Below are 15,172 nucleotides of genomic sequence, written 5' to 3'. Positions count from 1 at the left end.
CCCAGGATTGAAGAATGTGGCTTTTCTGTTGGAAGGGAGAGATTTTAACCCTAGCAGGGTTGGGGAGGTGGAGGCTTGGCCATGGGGGTGAGGTCCACCTCAGGTAGGGGGACCCTGTCCCTGTGCCAGGGGAACTTAGTGTGGAATCCCAAAAGGCCAGGCAGGAGGGGACCTTGGGGATCACTCAGTCTGATCCTCTGATTTTACCAATGAAGAGACAAAGGCCCAAGGAAGGGAGCTGTCACCAGGGTCACCCACTGGTGGCATTCTCCTGTGGCCCCCTGACTCCTAGGCCAGTGCCTTCTCTCCACTCACCTGCTGGCCATCAGGTTTCCTTGAACATCTACCGCTTCTGACCTCCTGGGCGCTGTCGCAGAAATAGGGATGTGAAATGCAATCAGATATCGCCTCCACCCTCGGTCAGCTTACTGGCTACGAAGCCTCAAGTGAAAGCTGTCATTGGAAGAAAAAGGGCCCCAATTCCGTGAGGCTCAGTGGGCAGAGCTGGAACCAGTGGGGTAAAGTTCCAAGGGGGTAGCCACTTACTAGCTTTGTGGCCTGGGCAAGCTGTTTATCCTCTCTGCACTGCAGATTCTTTATCTGAACACAGGGAATGACAGCCCCATTTGTAGGGTTGTTGTGAGGATTCAACCGAAATAATCCATGTAAAGGTGCTTAGGGTCATGCCTGGCACTCTAGGTAGTAGCTGCTGCTATTATTGTTCTTGTTGATATCTAACTCACCTACGGAAGCACTTTATAATATGGAAGTATCCAGGACAGAAATGGGCTGCCTTGTGAGGTAGTGAGATTCCTGACATTGGAAGGGCCCAAATCAAAGTCAAATAGTCATACACCAAAGCTCTAGGGAGGGATTCCTGCTTTGGCTAGGAAGTGGGCCTAGCTGGTCCTACAGTCCCTTTCCCTCTTAGAGTCTATATTGTCATTATAGAGGTGAACGAAGCAGAGGAAGTAGGCTCAGAGAGGTCACACACTGTGCCAAGGCCACACAGGACTGGAATCCAGGCCTCCTGCCTACACCTCCCCTTGGTGGATTATTCGTGGCAGCTTCAGAACTAGGAAAGAGAGAGGTTTGGTAGGATCTAAAAGGTGATGGATATTACTCAGCCATAAAAAGGAATGAAATTTTGCCATTTGTGACAACATGGATGGACCTGAGGGTAATTATGCTTAGTGAAATAAGTCAGACAGAGAAAGACAAATACTGTATGTTTTCATTTATATGTGGAATCTAAAAAATGAAACAAACAAATGAATATAACAAAACAGAAACAGACTCAGAGATACTGAGAACAGACCGGTGGTTGCCAGAGGGGAGAGTGGTGTCGGGGAGGGGTAAAATGGGTGGAGAGGGTTAAGAGCTACAAACTACCAGATATCAAATAGATAGGCTACAAGGATGCAATGCACAGCACAGGAGTATAGCCATTATTATTTATAGTATCTGTATACAGAGTATGATCTATAAAAATACTGAATTACTGCACCTGTACACCTGAAGCTAATATAATATTGTCTGAAACTAATATAATATTGTAAGTCAACTATACTTCAATACGGAAAAAAAAAAAAGGCGATGGGAGGCATCCCCTGGGCTTTGAACATCTTCCCAGACAATCAATAGATGGAAGCGGATTTGGGCTGATTTGTTTGGTTCTGACCCTGCCGCCCTCCGTTCCTCTGCCATGCCCCGGGGGGCAGGGGCAGCGCTCTGGTTGCAGGTGTGCAGGCCAAGCAGGTGGAGTTCGCAGAGAACCAGAGAGCCTGCTGTGCTGCCACACGACCTGCTCTCCTCACTGCCTGCCCTTGGCCATGGCGCCTGTGATTTCAGGGGGCCAGCAAGGGAGGTGCTGACCTAGCAGGGAGGGTAGGGACCATTGGCCCTCGCCCTGGCTGTTCTGGGCCTAAAATAAAAGTCATCTCAGAAAGAAAGACCAGTGAAAGATGGCCCAGGGTCTGGGCGTGGGGCAAAAGCACCCAGATCAGAGGCTCTGGGGCTGTCGTAACCCCAGAGTGGAGGGTCCGGGTGCCTGGGAGGAAGTCAGCCAAAGGAGGCCCAGCTTTGTGTGCCCTCCCAGCGCCCAGCCTCGGACACCAGGCATGGTCGGGTCGGGGAAACGGCCCCCAGTCTGGGCTTCCATCCTGGCTGAGTGACCCTGGGCCTGTGCAGAGACGGTAAATGCAACACAGCGAGGCAGACGTCACCAAGCAGTCACCACACTTGTTCCCTCTGGGCCTAGATTCAGCCTCAGAACCTTCCTCAGAATGATACCCCAGGCGGCTGCTATCAGAGGATTTGACCTTGGCACAGAAAACGAGCTCAATTCGCTTCAGGTTTCCTCTGGAGGAAAGGCACAAGAATCCCTATCCAGCCTACATCTTAGGCTTGTGAGGAGAGCAGTCAAGGTTATTTGCAAGCCCTGGTGGGTGGCACCTGTTGCAGGCAGGCTGGGAGAGGATGGGCAAGACGCGGTAGCTGCACCCGGTGGAGTTGTGTGCAGTGTCGGAAGCAACAGTTTCAGTGTACATACAGGTAGAGTTTGAAAACACGAGGCCTAGTGAAAAAAGTACAAAACAGAATAAGATATTATATAACAATTTATGTAAAATAAAAATATAGGCCCACTGGTGTAAAATAACACTATGCAGTTTGCATCGCCCACCCTGCAGAATGGACTGGGAGGCATTTTGTCAGACGCCATTTATGGAAAGTCTGGCACGGAACCCCGGGAAGGGTACAAGGGAGTTGAAAAAATGATCCTTGCCTTCCATGAACTTGGAGACAGCTTGTATTTAGTGAGCACCTACTGTATACCAAGGCCCAGATGTGCACCAAAACCAATAGACTGTGTAAGGTAGCAGCCAATTAGCCGTTTGAGCACTTTGAGGGTTCAGCGGTCAGTTTCCTGCAGGTCATTCTGAACTGGGAGACAGAGAGAGGAGGGGCGTCTGGGCAGGCACAGTTGGAGTTATTTCTCAGAGGAAACTTGGACGTCGTCCCCTGCCTTCCCTTGGGCTGCGGGACGCAAGGACTGACCTCTGTGGGCCAGGCAAGGTCATTTTCTAGCACCCGAGAGGAAGCTGGATCTGGAATGATCCCCTCCCCCACCTCGGTGTCTCTACAGAGACCCACATTCCTGGGACCCCTGTATTGAATACACTGGGATCCCCACACCTCCCTGGGACCTCCCGGTTTGCCTGGGGCTGGTTCCTGTCAACTGGGGGCTATCACTGATGGTGCCCCCATCCCCACAGTGTGTACCTGCTGCTTCTCCTGCAGGACCCGGAAAGGTGAGTAGACAGCCAGCATCTCTGCAGCGTGAGGGACTCGCCTCGGGAGAAGGCTCTAACCATGAGCTGGTGTCAGACCTGGGGGCTCCCTTTCAGCTGCAGGGTCTGGGGGTGGAGTCAGGAGGTTAACTCCTTAAAACAGCAAACATGGATTAATTTACAGCGAAGCCAGGCTAGACGTTTGGGAGTGGCTTCACTGGGTGGTCTGGCTCAGGGACTCTCAAGAGTTCTGGTCTGGATGTCGGCCAGGGCTGCAGCCATCTGAAGGCTTGACTGAAGATGGCTGTCTTGTGACTGTTGGCTGGAGGCCTCAGATCCTCACCACATGGGCCTCTCTGGGGCTGCTTGAGCATCCTTACAACATGGCAGCTGGCTTCACCCAGAGTGAGTGATGCAGGAGAGAGAGGGCAAGCAGGAAGCCACAGTACCTTTTAGGACCTGGTCAGAAGTCACACACCACCACTTCTGCCTTATTCTGTTTGCTGGAAGTGAGTCATTAAGTCCAGCCCACACTCAAGGGGAGGGGAATTCATCTCCACCTCTTGAAGGGAGGAGCGTCAAAGAACGTGTGGAGCTATTTTAAAACCATCCCAGGGTCATAGTTCCTTGTGCTCTGGGTGATGATGACACAGGCACTTACCCAGCTCCTCTGAAGTGATGGAGCCGCAGGGGTTTCGGTCCTTGAGCAGCCAAGGGAGCCCTGGTCCTGCTTTGCCATTTACCAGCTGTGTAACTATGTGCGAATCAGCTAACCACTCAAAGCCTTGATTTGCTTCAAATAGAGATAAAGATCCCCGCTTTCCCAGTTCACTGTGCTGTTGTGAAAATGTCTGTGAAAGGACTTTTTGAAGGGTGGTGATGATGATTACTGTTACAGCCAGGAGACCTCAGGGAGGGGAGGGGCCTGGGCTCTCCCCAGCCCGGGCAGGCCCCTGCTGCCACCCTCCCTGGGTGTGGGTGATGGCTTAGCGCATTGTTCTCTCCCGACCTGCTCCTGCGCTTTCCCTGACCTTAACTAGACACGCGAGGGACCAGAGATGGTGCTGGGCTAACCCAGCCCCCTTTGCTCCCCCCAATGAAGGAGCTGCCTTTGGCTTAGAAGGCGAGAGGGGCCGCCCCTGGCCTGCAGCTGCTGGCTGGTGTGAGGGGAGGAGAGAAGCACGCCTGGCGCCCTTGTTGCCTGTGCCCCCAGCCCTGGTGCCACTGAGACGTGGCTCGTGCCTCCCATATCGGTGGAGGGCAGGAGGACGTGGAGCTGCGTTCTGAGAAGTGTCCTGTTTTCCCTTTATTTCTTCAGTTTTAAGACTTTTCAGTGCTAAGGTTTTCAAAGGTCTGTAGAAGACATGGGGGTTTTGGAGGCCATAAACCTAATGAGGACAGATGGTCCAAGGAGTCCTGAGCAGGGCTGTGGAGACCAGCATCGTGCTGGAACAGAGGAGTGTATATATGCTCAGCAAGGATAAAAGAAACGGAGGGGCTGCACGCAGCTGTTTCCAGCACTAGTGGCCAAGACTCGGGCCTGCTGGGCGTACTAGTTCGTGGGAAACAACCACAGTGTCCCAGGCAATTATGGTTATTTCTATCTAGTCACCCTTTACAATTTTGAGTTTGTAAATTCCATGAGCCATTCAGAGAGCCTCTCCTTCCGGGACCTTGTCACTTGGGGGACCAGGGAGAGGAGAGCTGCCTTCTCCTCCGTTCTTGCCTCGTGGGCCTGCTCTGTGCTGCTCTCTGCTTGGGGAAGCCCTCGCCCTCCCCATGACACCTGGTGGTTTCATAATCAGAGGCTGCCTTTCCAGTACGTTTAAATAGAATTACAGCTGATTGTGGGAACTGAGTAGAGTTCGGTCTTCCTGGGAGCTGCGGGGATGGGGGCTTTTTGGGGACCGGACAGCAGGTGGGGCTCGGTGGAGGCCTCCGGCTGGGGTGGCCCTGCTCAGAGTTGTGATCTGGGAGCCTTTGCCCCAGCCCTGCCTTTCTGGGCCCTCTTGACACCCAGGGCCCTGGAGTTCTTCCCCGTCTCCCTAAGGTCTTCTTGCCAGGAAGCAGCTAGTGATTTGTCCACACCATTTCCCTCTGTGATGGTGGGAAAACCCCTTGGCTCTCCAGGCCTCAGTCTCCTACTCTGTAAAGGGGGGGGGGGCGGTGGCTTGAGCTCGATGTCCCTGGGGCCCTTCCAGCTCTGACCCGTTTTCTGCGGGTGAAGGGTGCTGAGTGTGAAGTGTCAGCAGATGGTGTCGGGGGAGGTTGGTCTCACACCCGGGGCTGGGGCAGTGATGCTGGGAGAGAGGATTTCAGGGGGTCACAGACGCTTTGGTCAGAGGGGCCCTCCTGGTCCCCCGAAATGATTTCCGTCTGTGCGTCTCAGGCCCCAGGAGAGCATTCTGCTCCATTCCTGCCCATCTGTTAATCGTTTCCTGTTGTCTCCTGCACATCTGTCTCTTTTTGTGCTTCTGTTATTCTCTCTCTCCCGCTCTTACCTACCGCCCTTTCTCCCCTCTTTTCTCTCTACCTGCCTTGATGTTCTATAGAACTGAAAAGTGAATTCTATTACTGCTTGAAATTAGTCATAGAGGTGGGGTTTTTTTTCCTTTTTTAAAAAAGAATCAAGTGCATGGGACATATAAAAAGCAGAGTCATCTCCTTTTATCCTCTCTATTAAAAGAAAGAGAGAATTGCATCTTTCTTGAGGGTGGCCCCGGGGCAGTTTCTTTCCTCTGCAGCCGGAGCCGTCAGAGGTTTGGAGCGCAGGCAGAGAGTGAGCATGTGTCCATGTGTGTATACCTGTGTGTGTGCACGAACGCTCACACGTGTGTGTGAGTCTCATCCCCAGAGGTCCTTCCCTAACAGAATATTCTCTTCTCTCTCCTCGGTGGCTGTCGGGGACGCTGATGTGAGTGTTCCAGATGGGCGTGCCCTCCTCCAGATGCCTTTGCTGACTTTCATTAACGGCTCCCACTAACGTGTGCTGCGGGGGAGTGTTTGCTAACCCGGGGTGTTTGCTGCACTGGTGGGACGGGGAGGCCCGGGGCTCCTGCAGAAGGATCAGCTCGGCCTTGGAGGGTTGGGAGTTTCTCCCTCCCTGGCCTCTCCACGGAGGGAAGAGGTGCAGCTGCTTCCTAGCCTGCTGTAGACACGTTTGCTAATACAGAACGTCAGTCAAGGCCACACACTCACTCCCCTGCTGACCCCTGTCCTTTCCTAGAGGCCGCGCAGCCTCAGGCACCATGGTCAGCTCTGCGGGCTCAAGGCCTTGGCTGCCGTTCCTTGAGATTTGGAGGTGGTTGTGGCCATGACCTTGCATGAGATGCTCCTCATACAGGTTGTCTTCAGGAGCCATCCGAGTATTAAGATGTGGGCAGCAGTACCCTTTTGGGTGAGAACCTATTCAGTCACCAATTCTATTTGGATCTACAGGGAGAGGAGTGCTGAGGAGGCCCACCATCGAATTTTCTGCCCAGCCACTCATCTTCGTCCTGGTGCCCATCTTGGTGGGACCAGGTTCTGTGGGGTTTATATCTTCATTTATACTCCTCCCTGTTCCACAAAGGATTTAAGTCTGGTTGTGGAAATACAGATGATACATTGAATCAACTAAGAAAAATGAAGCTTGAGAGAAAGGGAATAGGCAGGTAGGATGGAGTCAGAGTGAGAAGAAAAGTTTAAGTGCATGTCACAAAGTCACAGACTGTCCAAGATGCTGGGCTTCCTGGCAGCCAGTGCAAAGAGGGAAACGCAGGTAAGAGATTCAGTGTCACAACACGGTAGCCAACCAGAGGCTCAGAGGCTCAGCTTGTCCACAGTGGTTATTCTCACGGGTCCCGAGAGTCAGGCGGAACATTACAAACAACATTCTTGGCAAAACCCCTCCATGAACACAGCGACCAGTAGGATTCTTCTCTTTTTAGCAGGCTCTCTCTGTGGCTTCCTGGATTCTTCTCTTTTTAGCAGGTTCTCTCTGTGGCTTCCATCCGAAGCTACTTCCAGCCCCCAAGCTGCCCACACTAACTTCCTTTGCTCCCCACCTCTGCTGAGGTTGAATGATTGTTTTCTATTCCTGCCTGGATATCTGGGTTCCCCTTGATCCATCACTCCCAGTGGGCCAGAGGGTCACTTCTTTTCTACCCTTTAGTCCATGCTCAAGGATGCAGTGGAGAACAAACTCAAAGCCATTTTTGTTTCAGTCCTGAGATAGTCGTTGTTGTTGTTGTTGTTATTATTATTATTTTGGTAATGTGTGAGTTCATTGCTGAGTCTCAGTGACTTCAGACCCTGTGAGCAGGCTGAATTGTTCGATGCCTGAGGATGTTTTGGTGACTCTGGGCTGCCCTCTGAACCCCAGAGTGATCAGTACAGAGAAAGCCCTGGTCCCGGATTTAGAGGGAACCACGTGTGCAGAGGCACAGACTCACACCAGTCCCCTAGCCCGTTCTCAGGATTTGGGGTTCTGTGCTGGGGCGGACGGAGCTGGCCAGGCTGTTTCTGCAGTTTCTGGCCTCGTCTGAGAGCTTTCGGGCCTGGGCTGGCCTGTCTCTTTTTCCTCCTGTCAGGTGTCCAGAAGGAATGTCCTTGTGATAGGTGTCGAGTTCTGATCTGGGACAAGAGCCAAGCCCTCTGAGATGATGTCAGGTCTCCACCTCGGTTAGTGGGCGAGCAGCCACTGTGGGTACAACCCCGGGGTCAGGTGCTCAGACGGGCCGAGGAGGATCAGCCATACCTCAGGATGCTTTCTGTGGGGCTGAGGCAGTGAGACTGACGGACAGGAGAACCAGGGTGCGCGGCACAAGCCATGTGGTACACATTCCAAGCCCCGCTGGGAGTAGAGAGGCAGGCAGGCCCGGAGCATTCAGGGAGGGCTCCCTGGAGTTGCCAGCCTTCATGTTCCTCGGTCCTAAGGATGCAGCTGATGTGGCCAGGGGAAGGGACCAGAGGGAACCTAAACCCGGAGGAGACAGGCTGGGGGACGCACTGGAGCAAAAAACGCAAAGGAAGTTTAATGATCTCGGGCTTGGCTCTTACTCAGGTGCTGTCTGAGCAGGTTGCTCCCGGCCTACAATTCAGCTTTGAAATCCGTGGTTAAGACAGCCCTGCTCTCGTGCTGCCTCCTGCCGGCTGTTGGGAGTATAGCAGCAATGACCGGGAAAGCGGCTCAAGATTAGGTTAGTTTTACTAAGCCCACACCGGGTGCCGTTATTCCCCTTTTGATAGAGAGAACACGTTTGGTGGCTGAAAATGTTTTTGGGAGAAGTAGCAGGGTGTCCCAGAAAGAGCTCTGGTTTTTATCTGCAGGCCTCGGGGTGGCTGGACCAGGTGATCTGAGGGCCCCCTGGCTGTGCATTCTGTGATTCTAGGTAAAAACAATATACGAAGCCTAGAAAGATGTGTCTCTGGGTGTCAGATAAACTGGGTATGGGCAGGAAGCATTTTATATCTCGACTGAGATAGGACCACATGGCCAGATGACATGGAATATGCTCAGCATTGAACATTGCAGAAATACCGTGCAGTCAGTGACACGAATCCATTCTGGTGCTTTCCCTGTGGATTAGTCACGGCAGACCAAAACAGGAATCCTGCTGTCGTTTTTGAGGGGAAGACTGCTGCTAGATTCTCCTTCCACTAGGCTCCTTTGCTTCTCTAGGACTTAGCCTTTGAAATGAAAAACCTACATAGTTTTGCTTAAGGTTCTCTTTGAAGGCTTCCTGGCATTTTACATCCTGTCTCTTAAAGAATGCTTGGAGCTGAATGTGCAAGTGTAATTAAGGCACTGTCAGCATTGCTGGTTTGTATTATAGAAAACTGTGCTATTCCTCTCCAGAGGTCACTGCCACCATCTTTTCTAGAGATTCTTCCCCGGAGCATTCTTCTGGTATGGCCTCACAGCTCTAAAATGCAGGGTTAAACATGTCTCAGTTAAGGCAGCGCTGTCCCCACCTCCCCTGGTAGCTTATCAGTAGATTCTGAAGACTGTGCTCGTTCCCATGCACAGCGCCTGACCAGTCTCACAGTTGCAATGATCCTGGATCCTCTGCAGTACCGCTGGAGGATACCGGGGCCTCGGCTCTCCTAACCGGCCTGGCTTGCCGTGCTGTGTGCCTAACTTTGACCTTGCGTGCCCTTCTTCGCTCCTTTCTACACTGATCCCACCTCGCTGTACTTTGTCTCCTCTGCATAGATTGTAAATGGACATTCAGTGGTTGAGGGGGATGTGAATGAGGGTGGTGTGAAGGCGTGGGAGCCTCACCAGGTCCAAAACCCATTGGCGTTTTCCGATGAGGAGGAGGAAGACCTGCTGGATTTCATATACAAGTATAAAGCACCTCGAAGGACGGAGTTCCCCGTGGAGGTACACGGTGTTGGGGGCTGCGGGGTGGAGCGTGTGTTTGCACAAAGGGCTCTGCCCTGGAGAACTGGGGCTCCTGGGAGCGGCATCTCTTGGGGCACCCAACATCTCCTGAGTGCCTGGGGTGGGGAGACCTCCCTCCATCAAACAGGCAGGACAAGCCACTAGGTAGCGTCCAGCTACTTGCCAAGGGGTAAAAAAGACCCTACTACTTTTATTTGGAAATAGGAGAGGTGAGATAGTGCCTAGAGATTAAAAACAAAAACAAACAAAAAAACCCAACTACCAACCTAAGGTGATGTGTGAATGAAAAGCAACCAAATGAGCGTTTTGGAGGAAGAAAAACTCAGAATGTGTTATATGACAAGTCTTTATAAATAAAGCGTGTTCATCCCTGTATCTCCATGACACAGCGTAGTGCCTGGTACAACACAGATGTTCATAAAATGTTACAGAAGGGGCACAGCCCTTCAAAATGACCAAAACAATACACTTGATCTGTGTACTCTTGCCAGCTGTAGATGCAGATGGAGTTTTGGCAGCAGGAGGGCCAAGCCTAGAGCCTCAGGGCCTTGCTCTGTGCAGGGTCACCAGCCTTGGGCTCGGGTGCAGGGCCCGCAGAATCGGGGGACCCCAGAGTCTTCCTCTCTGTCCCATCACATCTCCCCTCCTTCCCCTCCTGCTGAACACTGCGGCCTGAGAGTCCATCTGAGGCAAGTTGGGAGTCCCCCTGCCCACAGAGCAGAGACCCTTGTGAGACTCAGGTGAGGCAGTGCATGGAAAGGCTGACCTCCTTCCCGGAGGGCAGAGAAGGTGCCAGAACCATTCTAGGTCCTGAGGCTTTGTGCCTTTTTGCTTTTGTTTTTGTACAGCTGCGCAAGCTGCTTTACTGTTTATGGTTAAACTGCTTGAGGCAGATCCCTAAAACAGAGGTTTCACCGATTCTTTTCTTACTGTGTCCAGAGGTGGCTGGTAAACATTTCCTAGTCGCAAAGGTGTAGCGTGAGGACTCAGGATGTGGAAGGCCAGAGCCTTCCGGTCCTGCTTCTGTCTCTTCCGCCTCCCTTCCGTGTGCCCGCTGGGCACCAAGCTCCTTGCTGGGAAACGGTGGTGAACTTGGCCCTGCTCCCAGGAAGTCACAGTGTGGCAGGGGACACAGTGCACAGAGCAGGCACGCTCCCCCCGTGGGCACAGAGTCCTCTGATGCCCTGTCACGTGCTAAACAATGTGAGGACCGAGGAGCTGATCCTGGCTGTGAGTGGGCCATGTGGGTGGGGCTCAGGAGTGACTTTGGACAGAGAAGGGAGGAAGGACCTCTGGTCAGAAGGGATGGAGGTATGAAAGGGCAGTGTAGAAAACGAAGCTGAGTACAGAGAGTTGGGGCCAGTTGTGAACCCCCTTGAGTGCTATGCTAGAAAATGTTTCCCTTTTCTTTTATTGTGATAGTAACTTCCCCTGTGATTTGTGTGTCCCATGGAAGGAGGGGTCCCTTGATAGTCATTTGTAGGGAAGATGAGGTGGAACCCTTCATACTTAAAGGCAGTGTTTCCTCTGTTGTATGGTTTGCTGTGCATGAAGGGATTTCACCTCCAGAAAGAGGACTGGAAATTTGGTGATGGAAATTTTAAGCAGGTACCAAGTAACGCGAGGCTGGTTCCCAAGGGAAGAGATGGGGAGGTCTTTCTGCTGAGTCACTTGGTAAGATCATTTTGCTCTCAAGGCAGAAACAAGATGTGCCATCCTTCTGTGTAGCCATTCGCTTGGGAGATCCAGGGACTTAGGAGAACATGGAGAGGGAGGCGCCGGGCTCCTCATGGCTCAGCTTCACGGGGATGCCTGGGCTGTGACTCCGATCCCTACTGTGGACACTCCGAGTGGGCCCCCAGCCGCACCAGCCTCTTCACACATGCGTGCGTTTGACCAAAGGAGCTGGAGTCTCAACACAAACCCAGCCGGGTGCTGTCCTCGAAAGCTTCCATGCTATGCCAAATTGAGGGGTCCTTTTTCTGTTTCCTCTACCAGGCACCGCCTAGAATCCTTCGATCTCGCTTCAGGAAGAAAAGTACCTCATCCTCGGCCACTGAAACCACGTGAGTGAGATGAGCCAACAGCACTGGGTCCACAGAATGTTTCTTCTCTGCCTTAAAGAGCTATTTATTCACTAATAACATAGAAACCCGCAAGCTGGTGTACTGAGCGTGCAGCCTCGGACGTGGCCTTTCCTCTCTCCCCTGTTCCACTTTTAAGAGTTTCCCTTCCCCCCTCCTTTTCTTTCTTTTGCTGGGGAGAGGCTAAAGGGAAAGGTAGTGTGCCGGGGGTCAGCAGTTTTCCACAACTGGACCGGCGTACAGACAGCAGTGTTTTAGAAATAGAAGAGAATCACCCCCACTGCTGGGATGCACATTTGTAATTTCTTGGTTGCATACTTCGTTTTTAGTCCTGTATATGCAGACAAAGCAATTTTCTTTTTAACTTTTTTTTGTTCTTGGTACTAGTACTTTGGACTACGATGTACATATTTACGGCTTTTGGCTTAATGTAGTGGACTTGTAAGGGCTGCCAGAGGTTCTGATGTGTAAGAAAACTGCAAAAGCAGAAGTGTAAAAAATTATTTTGATTCTAGAGAATGTCTCAGATGTGCTTATGACGCTTCCAAATACAACTCGAGTACAACATCCCTTTTCCTGCAGGGCGATGGCCCATATTCTTCAGACAGTCAACAGACCAGAGAAGTTTAGAATGAAGAGAGGCAACATTTTAGTGACAGGTGTGAGTGTAACGAAGTCAGGGGAACAGCCTAGAATAAGAGAAAAGTCACAGGAAGCTTGTCTCCCCCATGGATCCAGGATTAGGAGCTTCTGAATCCTGACAGGGGATTTATCATTGTCTAGGCAGGAGCCTCGCCCTTGGTAAAACTTCTCTCGGGCATGTAGACTTACAGAGCTGTTGTAAGGAATCATTTTGAGTGGTTCAAAAGTGCTTGACGGTGACTGTGTCTCCATAATAGTACCCAGTGCTGTGACTGATTTCCCCAGGTAGAGGAGCCTACAATGGGAGCGCCTTGTTTTAGGAAACACTAAGCGAAAACCAACCCATCCACCCAAACAAAAGCAACCCTAGGATCATGCTTTGCTTCAGATACGCGGTGAAGTACACCTGAGACACCTGGGTAACAATCCAAACGCCGGGTTCTAGAGAGGTTTCAGAGGTTGAGATCTTCATGGCTGTGACTTGCTCCTCAGCTCAGGGGCAGCTCTGGCTCATGCCCTCTGTTCCCTTCCTGGCCTGTGCAGAATGTGAACGAGAGAGATGTCGCACGCTCGTGGGCTCTCACACTTCGTACAAGCCCGCCATCGCTTAGGAAGAGAACAAATCACTGTCTGAGGGGACTCCCTGCTTAGATTGAGAATTTTATCTGAAAAGAAGAATCTGGTTTAAATAGCATTTTGGTCTGAGGCAGCTGCTCTCCCCTGGTAGAGCTGAGCCTAAATGTAGGACTCATATACTTACGCTTAGAGTTGGTGTTTCCTTTCAGTGTGATGCATGCAGTGGTCACAACCCAGTTACTTATAATACTCGGATTGTGTTTGTTCATAGATAGGCCCTGAACACTAGAGAGTGTTATGTACCGCATAGAACCTACTGTCAATCAGCTATAAACAGGCCCAGTTAAAGACTGAGCTACGCAAACAAACATCAGTCTCTGCTGGTGACACATTGGTTGGATCTTAGCCACCACGGAGAGGGTTTTACTTGAAGTTGATTGTTACCAGATGTGCATATTTAAATCCCTTTTCCCCACAGTGCCTCTGAAGGTGACTTTGTAATTTACAAAAGGATTTAGGAAAATAAACCTAAAAGCAAATTTGTGGTTCAGAGGGCAAACAGAGGCTGTCTGTTCATTGTCTGTGCCCCATACCCACCAATACCTAAACCCCTTAGGGAAGACAGAAAACCTGTTTTCTTCAAGCTCACTGAATAGTTTCAGACAGAGGAAAAATATATGCTTTAAAATGTATTTACCTGTCATTGGGAGTACCCAGAATTATCAGAAACAAAAGCAAGAAAAGCTTAACTTATTAAGCAGCTTTTTAGCAATTTTTTTTTTTTGCCAAAATAATAAATGCCTTTAGCAGCAGAGATTAAAATCCTATTGTGAACAAACTATATTTTCACCATTTTACAAGGGAGAGTTTTAACAAGTATGGGCTTTGAAGTTTGCACTCAACTATGCCAAAAACAAGTTTGAAGCACTCTACTCTCAGACATGCTGTATTATTTCTCATTTAAGATTTAAAAAATATAAAGGTATCCAAACTGCTGTCTTAATGTAACTATTTTTCCTTCAAGTGTTGGTTAGGGAGTTGGATTCTCTCTTAAAAACACTCACTGTACAACTGAGAGCAGCTGTCATATTTCTGGCAAAACATGTTTACTTATCCAACAAGCTGTATATTTGTGTGGACTGACGTAAAATGTGAATGCCTCAAAGTGTACACGTAGTGATGTGGAGTTCTGTCTAGAGGATAAAACTGAATGTTTTTCATTGGCTGATTTACAGACGCAGGCTGTTTACAAAATGCTAGCTGGAAAGTCTGTACTTTTCATGTAGTAATTTTCGGTTCTTTGCTATTGAGCACCTGTTCTGTTTCTGAGAAGATGAGACGTGGTATTGTATTTATAAACTGGAGAGTTAGGCATAATCCCTCCTGGCTTTGTGTGAATAGCTTGCTCACTTCGCTGGCCTCTGAAATGTGTGTTCTCTGTAGTATACTGTCCATGTGTCTGTGATAATAGTGCTTGTCAACCACGACCACCACCGAGTACCTTCCTAGTTGTTCACCTTGCACAGTATTGGAAATGGTAAAGGATGTGTGCTTCATTCACAAACGGCACACACTCAGAGAGCTGGCATTCTGGACTGTGACCGTGTACACGTGCCCTTAGTTTATTGCTGTAATCCCCATAGAACGATCTGTAATCAAATAGTATACTGAACTGTGCATCAAAGGGATGTAAAATTACAGTATTCCAAAGGTTGAAGTTCTGCTGTTTTGTTATAATGCCTGATATATATCTTGAATAAAGTCTTAACATTTTTCTTTTAAAAGACATCTTTGTAATGTTGGGCTTATGAGGAAAGAAAATACTTAAAAAACAAAACTGTATTCGTCAGCAAGGATTAGAAGCTGAGCCCTCAGCCACTAACTGGCCTGGTGCCTGGTGACTTGGCTCCGTGCCTACTGCATAGAATTGTTGCAAAGAGAAAAAATTAACTGATATCTGTGCTTTGAAAACCAGTTGATCACATAAATATAAATCTGGTACTATGTTTGTTTTACATTTTTAAAGGTCACCAGTGGAAACTAGGTAGCTGTGAAAACAGGGTAGTTCATCTGCAAGGCAGTTTTAATTCTGCAAACAGACCTTTGGTCTGTTGCTTTCCTTCTAGGAACCTGTGTCCTCATCTGCAAATGTGGGAGAAGGGATGCAGGTCAGAAGAGGGCGGGGCACATGG

At 50.2% G+C, this 15,172-nt stretch overlaps 1 protein-coding gene across 3 annotated transcripts in view; it reads left to right on the top strand.

Annotated features, from left to right (window-relative positions):
• The window catches only part of REEP1 (receptor accessory protein 1), a 114,903-nt gene extending 100,160 nt beyond the window's left edge, over nucleotides 1–14,743 (top strand). The window contains exons 7-9 of one of the 3 annotated variants that reach the window (XM_068564378.1): nucleotides 3,276–3,311; nucleotides 9,506–9,657; nucleotides 11,677–14,743. In XM_068564378.1, coding sequence (XP_068420479.1) covers nucleotides 3,276–3,311; nucleotides 9,506–9,657; nucleotides 11,677–11,748 — 260 coding nt within the window. In that variant the 3' untranslated portion in view covers nucleotides 11,749–14,743. The remainder of the gene's footprint in view (nucleotides 1–3,275; nucleotides 3,312–9,505; nucleotides 9,658–11,676) is intronic. The other 2 variants (XM_068564379.1, XM_068564380.1) reach the window with 2 other exon arrangements.
• Nucleotides 14,744–15,172: the final 429 nt, after the last annotated feature.

This window comes from Eschrichtius robustus, chromosome 15 (assembly GCF_028021215.1).
Source record: "Eschrichtius robustus isolate mEscRob2 chromosome 15, mEscRob2.pri, whole genome shotgun sequence".
NCBI lineage: Eukaryota > Metazoa > Chordata > Mammalia > Artiodactyla > Eschrichtiidae > Eschrichtius > Eschrichtius robustus.
This window is presented reverse-complemented; position numbering and strand designations above follow the sequence as displayed.